The sequence below is a fragment of the Ipomoea triloba genome, chromosome 9, assembly GCF_003576645.1.
Source record: "Ipomoea triloba cultivar NCNSP0323 chromosome 9, ASM357664v1".
Classification (NCBI taxonomy): domain Eukaryota; kingdom Viridiplantae; phylum Streptophyta; class Magnoliopsida; order Solanales; family Convolvulaceae; genus Ipomoea; species Ipomoea triloba.
The window spans coordinates 25,506,928-25,515,928 of record NC_044924.1 but is presented as its reverse complement, the minus strand read 5'-3'; the positions used below and the strand labels follow the sequence as shown (position 1 = coordinate 25,515,928).

Below are 9,001 nucleotides of genomic sequence, written 5' to 3'. Positions count from 1 at the left end.
CTATCCGGTTGCTGATGATTTTAATTGCCACGTGTAATCATATTTTGAGAATAGGCACAAATAGACTATCGAACTATTTAGAAAATAACAATTAAGCCAATGAACTCAAAAAAAATCTAGATTAATCCAAGAACTTGGAAATAGTTAACAATTAAAATTTGATAAAACTTGTGTACATTATTATTAAACAAAATATATTTTTTATATTTGTTTTCTAAATAGTTCAATGATCTATTTGTACATATTCTCAAAATATGATTACACGTGACAATTCAAATTAGTAGCAACCTGATAGTAACCTGCTAAAAATGTTAATTACAACTTTTTTCTAAGTTCGTGCATTAAAATTACTAATTCTTAAATAGTTTGATGACTTATTTGTACATTTTCCCTTAAATATTTGATATAACGATTTAAAAAAAAATTAGAATGAAAAAATTTTAAAAAAGTTTGTTGAATTTAAACTATTTTAAAAATAAAAAATAATTAGATAAAACCGGAACCACCGATTCAAAATCAAGAATTGTCAGTTCAAAAGCGGAACCGAACCGTAATTACATGTCTACACAAGTCTCATGCAACCAACACACCAAGTGCCTCGCCCGTGGCCCGTGGGCCATGACCCAAGAGAAAAGGAAGATGGCGCCACACCTTTTCGTCTTCGAAATTTCCCGCTTCCTTTAACATTTCAGCTATAACACTGAATACGAAAAATAGCACTTGAAACTCAGGGAACAAACCTCTGTCAACTTCTCAACCCTAGGGCCTAGACTTCGCCGGGAAATGCCGACGTGGCAGATTCATTCCGATGCCGGAAACACTTTCCGATGGCAAATGTCTGATCAACAACCGTCTTCAAGCGGCGTCCTTGCTCCAATGCCCCCTCTGGACTCTCATTGCCTTCCCTCCATGGCGGATCTCTTGCGTCGTCAAGGTACCACATGTTTCTGCTCTCTCTACATCCATTAACTTAGAACTTCCAAATTTTGTGCCTATATTTGGTCATATATTGTGTAGGATGTGCAAAGTTAATGGAGAATTCTAATGGGAATTCGGCCTCGGAGAAGGTTTCTATTTTCCTAGACGGGTCGGAGAAACCCATGGCAGTAAAGCAATCCTCCATAGCCAAGGCGCTATCCATTCTTCGGGATGAAGAAGGTGCACTCTTTGTCCTGATTCCGAATTCCTTCTGCAATTTAACGTAATACGTGGTATTATTTATTTATTTATTATGGAATATAGTAATTGGTAATTGCAAAAGTTACGAGTCCAATACTTTGAGATGCCTGGATTCCAAGGGAATTTCATCTGTTTTGTGTAGAGTACCAATTTGTGCAGTCTTTGGGTTGCGCTTGTGCTGCGATTCGCTCTTTTCTGTCCTATCATATAAATATATCTCTAGATTGAAGGCATAAATGCTTGAAAATTGAAATAAGGATTTAAAATCTTAACAATACAAATAATTGAAAGAAACCTGAAGGTGTTGAAGAATTGAACTGAACATTATTGTCTTGTATCACAGAGTTTGTTATATTGTTATAAAGCTGTTTTAGGTTTGTAGTGCACTAGTGCAAGATATGCAGGTAAGCATTCAAATTGCATGTCCTTTGCAGGTGAAAATGGTAGAGAGGAGAGTGGAACTGGGTTTCAGAATCTTATGTTACCCACTTGTTCAGATAATGCAATTAATCAATCAAAACCTGCTTTCCAGAATAGCTCAGGGAAAGCAGCAAATATGTCAAATTCAATGTTTCAGACGGGGTCTGGTAAATCAGTCACTATATCACCAGCAGGTCTTGTAAGAGCCAGAAAGTTATTGAACTTGGAAGAAACTGAGACTTTTCAAGACCTTGAGCAGGCAAACAAATTGTCAGCTTCTGCTGATGATCCTTTTGGCTGGCAAAATTCATTTCCTTTACGAAGGACTGAGGGTATGACTAACATTTAATCTTCTGATGCGTCCAGCTATTCTGATGTTCCCATCTGACATAAATTTTAATTTGTTAGAATCCAACTCAGGTGGGGTTAATCCCAACGTTTTCCACTTCTCTCCTAAACCGCATGCAATCAAGTTTCAAACAGCTGGTGGGAGATCCATTTCAGTTTCTAGTGATGCATTGCAACGTGCAAAGAGCCTGCTTGGAGATACAGAGCATAGTAATTTCCTAGATGAGAAGGATGCAGCTTCTCCATTGTTTTCATTTTCTGACAACAGGAAGTCCAACTCTAACCTTTCAATAAACAAAAGTAAACCATGTACTCCATCATATCAATGTTCAGCAAATGGTAAAAGTTCTTCCAGCAGGTTTACATCTCCACTGAAGTCGACTCTACAAAAAAGACCATTATCTGCTAGTTTAGAGAATATGCATCCAGCAAACAACTTGATCAAGCATTTTGATGCAGTTGCGGATGACAGTGCAATTCAGTCTTACAATGGCATTCCTCGTCATCGACACCATTTACAGCAAAAGTCCAATATGCTACCAATCAGTTTTACTGAAAAAGATATTGCTTCAAGTCCTACACCGCTTGAAAGATCATCAATTAGGGTGCTAACTGATATCTCAAACACTATTGCCTTTGGACATACTGATGGCAAGCAAAATTTTGGTGGGGCGAGGAGACTTGGGAGGATGAATTCTGTTTCTCCTTTCAAGAGGCCCCGAGTAGCAAAATTTACTCCCCCTCTGAACAAGAACATGTCAGTCATTCCTAATGGTAAATCATATTACAATCTTAGTACATACTTCCTCATTCTGTTTGCTATCTGTCTTTTACTTGTATAGCTGGATGTACCTTAATAGGAATGTCGAATTTAGCGCCAAAAGAATCCTCCTTTAAACAAAGGGTTTCAGATCGGTACCCCTTTGAGGTTGTGCGATTGTATATGAAGGAATACGTTGGAGAGCCCCCATGCTTACAAACCAAGGTGCTATCAACTTTAATACTTATTCTGTTGAAGAATTAGATTCTGCTTTTCTATTTCTGCTGCTAAAGTTTCCTGTTCTTATGAATCTAGCTAGTGAATGTGGGAGATCAGGTGAGGACAATGAATCCGGCAACTGCTGAAACATACGTGTTTCATGATGAATCTGGCCGGGGAGTTCTTGGAATAGAGGCTTTTTACCGAATGCTTTCTCATTTTGGGGCTTCAGAGCAATACTTTTCTAAAGTGTAATTTCATACACTATTTTGTTTGTTAATGTTGTACAAAACAATCTATGGTATCATTTCAAGCATGCACTTAGGAGAGTAATTTATTCATATTCTCCTTTTAAATGATAATGCACAATATGAATTCCTCTGAATGAACTTATTGAAGTATTGGACATTTAGTTTTGTTTGTATCCTAATATATTGCAGGGTTTTCATTGATCAATAGGAGTATAGGATGTTAATCAGCAAAATGTATCTTCTTTCTTGTTAACATTTTGTGCCAAAAATTTAATAGTTTGATGGTTTTTCTCCACTACTGTAGGTGGGCTGCAAATCACTATAAGTGGATTGTTTGGAAACTTGGATGTTATGAAAGATGCTTTCCTGCTAAATTTTCTGGGAAACTGCTGACATTCTCCAATGTGCTGGAAGAGTTAAAATATAGGTACCCTCTATTAACATTTGAAATTCCTATTACCCTATATTCTTGGACTTCTTAGTTTAAGCAATGATTTACTCATTCCTCTTCATGCAGATATGAGAGAGAAGTAAATTATGGTCATCGATCTGCAATTAAAAGAATTCTAGAAGGTGATGCACCACCTTCTTCAATGATGGTGTTGTGCATTTCTTCCATTGATCCAGTCTGTGACTCCAAAGTTAGACCTCAAGATCATCCTATATTGCCAGTTGGGGTAGAAAGAACTTCAAAAATAGAGCTAACTGATGGGTGGTATGTGAAGTGCTATCAGTAGATATTATGAGCTCCAGTACTTGACTGTTCAAAACTCATGTTTCATGTAACAGGTATTCAATTACTGCTCTTTTAGATGGAATACTGTCCAAGATGTTAGCTGCCAAAAAACTGTTTTTGGGCCAAAAACTCAGGGTATTGCATCTATTCCCTTGGTTATGGTTTCTTCAATTCATCATGCACACATAACTTGAATTTCTGGGGTGCCACATTTGCTTACATCTTATGTTGTCATCTGAAGATCTGGGGAGCTAGCCTATGTGGCTGGGTGGGGCCCGTTTCACCACTTGAGGTTATCGCTTAAACTTTTAATCAAGTTGGTTTACTGAATTTCTTTTATGAATAAGTCTTGTGTAAGACCATCTTATGCGAGATATGTAATACTTTCTAGATAAAATGTACGGAGTAATATTTTTTATGGATTCATAAAAGTATTACATTTTACCTAAAAAGTATTTCGTTTCATGTGAGATGGTCTTACACAATATCTACTCTTCTTTTGTCTATGATCATTTCTCTAACCTAGTAACCTTGGTATTCTCTTTAATTTCAGGTCTCAAAGGAAACTAGTTTAGTACTGCATATAAATGGTACATACAGAGCACATTGGGCTGACCGCTTAGGATTTTGTAAGCAACTACTATTAAATCATAATACAGAATAGTATTACTGACTTGTACACATAAAACCATGTACCTGTACTAGAGAATTTTCTTTTCATCTATTCTAGTTTTGCTTTGTATCTTTGTCTGTAGGTAAGGGTAGAGGTGTTCCACTAGCATTTAATTCTATCAAGGATTCTGGAGGTGCAGTCCCTATTACATTGGTTGGAATTTCTAGGATATACCCTGTTCTATACAGAGAAAGGTAAATCAATATCCTATCATACTTGAAAATTATTTTCTTTACTGCACTGAGCCTGATTACTGCTTGGTACTACATAGATTAAGTAATGGAGGATTCATTGTGAGGAATGAAAGGATGGAAGCTAAAGCAATAAATCAATATAACCAAAGGTATATCTGATTTTCCTTTAGCAGTTCTTGATTCACGCACAACAAATTATACTAAATATATAGAAACATTTTCTTTTAGTTCCTGTAATATCTAATTTCCATCATCTTTCAATAGCTATATTCTTGTTCTTGGCTGCAAAAGTTTTTTGTAAGCAAAATCTTAATGTTCAGTAGCTTACTAGTTTGTAAAACTCCCTCCCTTGGGCTCACACGGGTGAACCAAAAATAAAATGACAAAGAGAATGCTTTTAAATTATGATCAAGAAATGTATCTTATCTTTCAATCTTGAAATTTCTATTGATATTAGAATTATTTCTCTGATGGAGTAGAAGGTCCATTGTTGCGGAGGGAATAGCCTCTGAAATTCAAAACACAAACATAGATATCCTTATTGGCAATGATTATGAAAGTGAAGAAGGGGCAAAACTCTTAAAGATACTTGAGACGGCAGCTGAACCAGACATTCTTATGGCAGAAATGACTTTTGAACAACTAAACTCATTTTCTTCTTATAAAGCTAAATTAGAGGTGAGTTGACTTCTTGTATTTGCCGTTTCTTTGTTCCTAGAAGATGTTGCTGAGAATGTGAATTCTAATGACAGGCCAAGAAGCAGTCTCATACACAAAAATCTCTTGACAGAGCTCTAGAAGCTGCAGGTCTTAAAACAAGGGATGTTACTCCATTTATGCGAGTTAGAGTTGTTGGATTAACCAGTAAAAGTACTCGACAAGGGCATTCCACACGAGATGGCTTAATTACTATCTGGAATCCAACTGAAGAACAGGTTAATGAAAATTTTCAAATAAATCTCATAAGTTTTCCTGGTATCCTTGCAATTCTGATATTTCCAGCCGAGTACATACTTTATACTGTTTTTTTATCATGTTTTGCTAATTGACTTCCCCAGAAAGTGGAGCTTACTGAGGGTCAGGCTTATGCTGTTTCAGGGCTTGTGGCCCTAAGCTCTGATTCAAACACCCTTCACTTGCAAACAAGAGGATCAACAACCAAATGGCAACCCTTATCTTCCTCTGGAATTCAACATTTTTGGTAAGCTCATGTCATTTTCTCTTTAGCTGCAGAAAGTCATGGAAGTAGTAACAGAGGTTTTGCAGGCCATTTTTCAGTCCTCGAAGACCAAATTCATTGTCTAGTTTGGGTGAAGTTCCTCTCTCGAGGTGAGGATATATCACTTTGATCTTTCCTTTAATGCGTCAAGTTGAGATCCTCCAAGAAAATTTTGCATTTATTTGTTTGATTGCATGGATTTCTCAGTGAGTTTGATATTGTTGCACTGGTCATTTATGTGGGAGAGCTGCATACAGTTGCTCGCCAAAAGAAGCAGTGGGTGTTCGTAACAGATGGAACGCAAACAGCATTGGATAATTCATTGTTGGCTATCAGCTTCAGTTCAGTGAATACTGAAAATGAATCATTTGCACCAGAACATAGTTATCCTGAAGGAACAGTGGTGTGTATTACTATATTTGGTATTTGCCAAGGGCAAGCCTTTGTGTTCAAGATATTTAATTTTCAGCGTGGTGGATGTCTTTGCAGGTAAGTTTCTGTAATCTTATCAAGAGAGATAGAGATAGAACAAACCATCTCTGGGTGGCTGAAGGGACAGAGACTTCAACCTATCACTTAAGTTATGATCATCCACACTGTTCTCATTTAAAAAGATCCGTTTCTTTTCTCAAAAATTGGGTGAAGACTTCTGGCTCGGTATGCTTTTTTAGGTTTTCATATGCTATCATATTGGATTTTGTGTCTTAGTCTTAGATTCCTTTGTATGATGTGATGCAGAGAATTGAACAGCTGAAGGGGAAAGTTATATCCATTATCAGCAACTCGGTAGCATAGGTGCTCAAGTATGCTGAAACTTGATCTTTTTTGAAGGTAAGATACAAAGCATTCAACTTTTTTGCTATGTTTTGGAACTCGTGTTCTTCACTTTTTTCCAATTCTAGTGATGCTAGTTTTGGTCAAATAAATGAATGCTGATTTAGATGCCTAATTAAATAATTGTGAACTGCTTCCATACTTACATCTGCATATGAACCATGGATAAAAGGAATTCTTCGCTGAAAATCGTAGTGTATAATGGGAGGAATGGCGCAAGCCAGACTAAGGAATTGAAGCAATACAAAGGTGCAGCATCAACTGATAAAACTTCAGAACCTTTACGCTTGTTGGAAATATGTGTATAATCTCTATGACTTAAGATCCCAAAACTAGTTTATGATTAAAACAGCTATTTGTGATCTGATTAGAGGAAATAATGTTCTTGTATGATTTATTTTTATAGCATATAGTTCTTAACATTTTGAGGAGGGGTATGGCCAGATTGATCTCTATTCTCTAGTGCTGGCAAAATGGCTTTACCATTCCTTCCATTTAAATGTAAATTCTGATTCTTGTACTGGTAAAGTATTGAGGTGAGTATATTTGCCTCATCCAGATTAATGCTTTATTTGCTTTTATTAGCTGATTGGTTCATCCGATTGGGTTTTCTCTAGGTGGGCATCTCCTCATGAGGCATGTGAGCCCACATGAGGCGAGTTAGAGTTACATAATCCTAGTCCGTAGATTTTGCGGATTAACCCGCAAAGATTCACAAAAAAAGTTGGTGAGGTGGATCGGCTTGCATTGACACCTCTATTGTCTAGAACGACATGGTTCCTTCTCCATTGTTCACCAAATTCCGCCGGATGCCTCTGTCAAGGACCGGGGTGGCTTTTACAATTCCTCACCAAGCATTAGAGACCTCACATTTAATTTAGGTTGCATAACAATTTTGATCTCGGTTAGCATACTTGGTAACTGGATCATGGAGCGTTGTGTGGACCGTGATCATCAAATGAAATTGTAGTAGACTTTAAATGATATTTTAGTGTTGTTATAATAAAATTATTGTGTGTAAAAAATGAAACTAAAATTTAGAATCACTGAACCATACATAACATATATCGTCAAATGAATATGAAGTATAATTAAAATAATACTTTTTAAAAAAAAAAAAAATCAAAGGAGCATCATATATTAATGTAAAACCAAATCTGAAATACAAACTGGAGGAATAGAATCTCACACACTAAGGACAGTAGAAGAACCAGTCGCCCGAACAAGTATGTGAGCAACATGATTCGTTGACTTTCTGACATGGCGAACAATATAGTCACCAATGTCTCTAGCAATTAACTGACATTGCTTGATAACCAAACCCACATATGAATAATCTAAAGATGAGGAATTAAAAGCATCACAAAAACTCAGGCAATCTAATTCAAGAATGACAGATAAACCACGTTCCTTGAGCCAAGTAAGAGCCTCCTTCACTGCCGTTGTCTCGGCTACGTATGTGGATCGTTCTCATAGTTTCCTCAAATGTTTCCTAATTGTCAATGTAGTTCCTAGTTTTTAATTTCAACTAATTTAATATTCGAATTGTTTAAAATTTTGTCAACTAAACATTTTGAGGATTAAATTGATGAAATTTAAAAAAATGGAGAAATCACTATTTTGATCAAATTGATGAAATTTTAAACAATTTGAAGATCAAATTAGTTAAAATTGAAAACTAAGAACTACATTGATGAGAAACAATTCAGGAACCAGAATGATCATTTCTCTTATTATAATTAAACTAATGCGTATGAAAAATGAAACAAAAAAATAGAGTTCATGCAATAATGTATGTTGTCAAATAAAATTGTAGTAGAATTAAAATGATATTTTGGTATTACTATAATGAAACTAATGTGTGTGAAAAATGAAACTAAAATAATAAAGCAATATTATCAAATAGAACTGAAGTGTAATTAGAGCGATAAGTATTTCATAGTCCACGTTACTACATGGACCATGGTCACCAACAAAATTTGCCCATACTTAGCCCTTAGGTTTTAGGCTTTGGCCGTTGTTGCAAGAGTAGGTGGGAAGCTACCCGACTAGCCCGTTTATAGGTGCTAATCTCCCTTGTTTGAGTATGATTCGTGAAGTACCATCCAGTTAACTGGTTGTTATACCGTGGACCATGGTCCACAGAGCTTTGTAGATCATGGTCCAAA

General features: G+C 36.2%; 1 protein-coding gene across 3 annotated transcripts; it reads left to right on the top strand.

Annotated features, from left to right (window-relative positions):
- Window positions 1-610: 610 nt before the first annotated feature.
- On the top strand, window positions 611-7,397 carry LOC116028963 (protein BREAST CANCER SUSCEPTIBILITY 2 homolog B-like). 3 transcript variants are annotated; one of them, XM_031270820.1, is made up of 21 exons: window positions 611-934; window positions 1,018-1,158; window positions 1,614-1,931; window positions 2,008-2,721; window positions 2,808-2,932; window positions 3,023-3,177; window positions 3,482-3,604; window positions 3,695-3,892; window positions 3,967-4,048; window positions 4,155-4,205; window positions 4,467-4,542; window positions 4,669-4,780; window positions 4,858-4,929; window positions 5,260-5,458; window positions 5,533-5,715; window positions 5,839-5,981; window positions 6,047-6,109; window positions 6,207-6,402; window positions 6,489-6,656; window positions 6,738-6,830; window positions 7,029-7,397. In XM_031270820.1, exons 1-20 carry the CDS (start codon window positions 784-786, stop codon window positions 6,792-6,794), a joined length of 3,327 nt encoding a protein of 1,108 aa, XP_031126680.1. In that variant the 5' UTR covers window positions 611-783; the 3' UTR covers window positions 6,795-6,830; window positions 7,029-7,397. The 3 variants fall into 3 exon arrangements, 2 of the variants coding, with proteins under 2 accessions (XP_031126680.1, XP_031126679.1); XM_031270819.1 differs by having other exon boundaries at window positions 7,006-7,397; XR_004100258.1 differs by lacking the exons at window positions 6,738-6,830; window positions 7,029-7,397 and having other exon boundaries at window positions 6,257-6,402; window positions 6,489-6,601.
- The last annotated feature ends 1,604 nt before the right edge of the window (window positions 7,398-9,001 follow it).

Excerpts from the sequence above, each read along its gene's own strand:
- LOC116028963 (XM_031270820.1), top strand. The coding sequence starts at position 784 with ATGCCGACGTGGCAGATTCATTCCGATGCCGGAAACACTTTCCGATGG. Across the intron at positions 5,982-6,046 it reads TCTGGAATTCAACATTTTTG|GCCATTTTTCAGTCCTCGAA; the intron begins GTAAGCTCATGT and ends GAGGTTTTGCAG. Across the intron at positions 6,403-6,488 it reads GTTATCCTGAAGGAACAGTG|GTAAGTTTCTGTAATCTTAT; the intron begins GTGTGTATTACT and ends ATGTCTTTGCAG.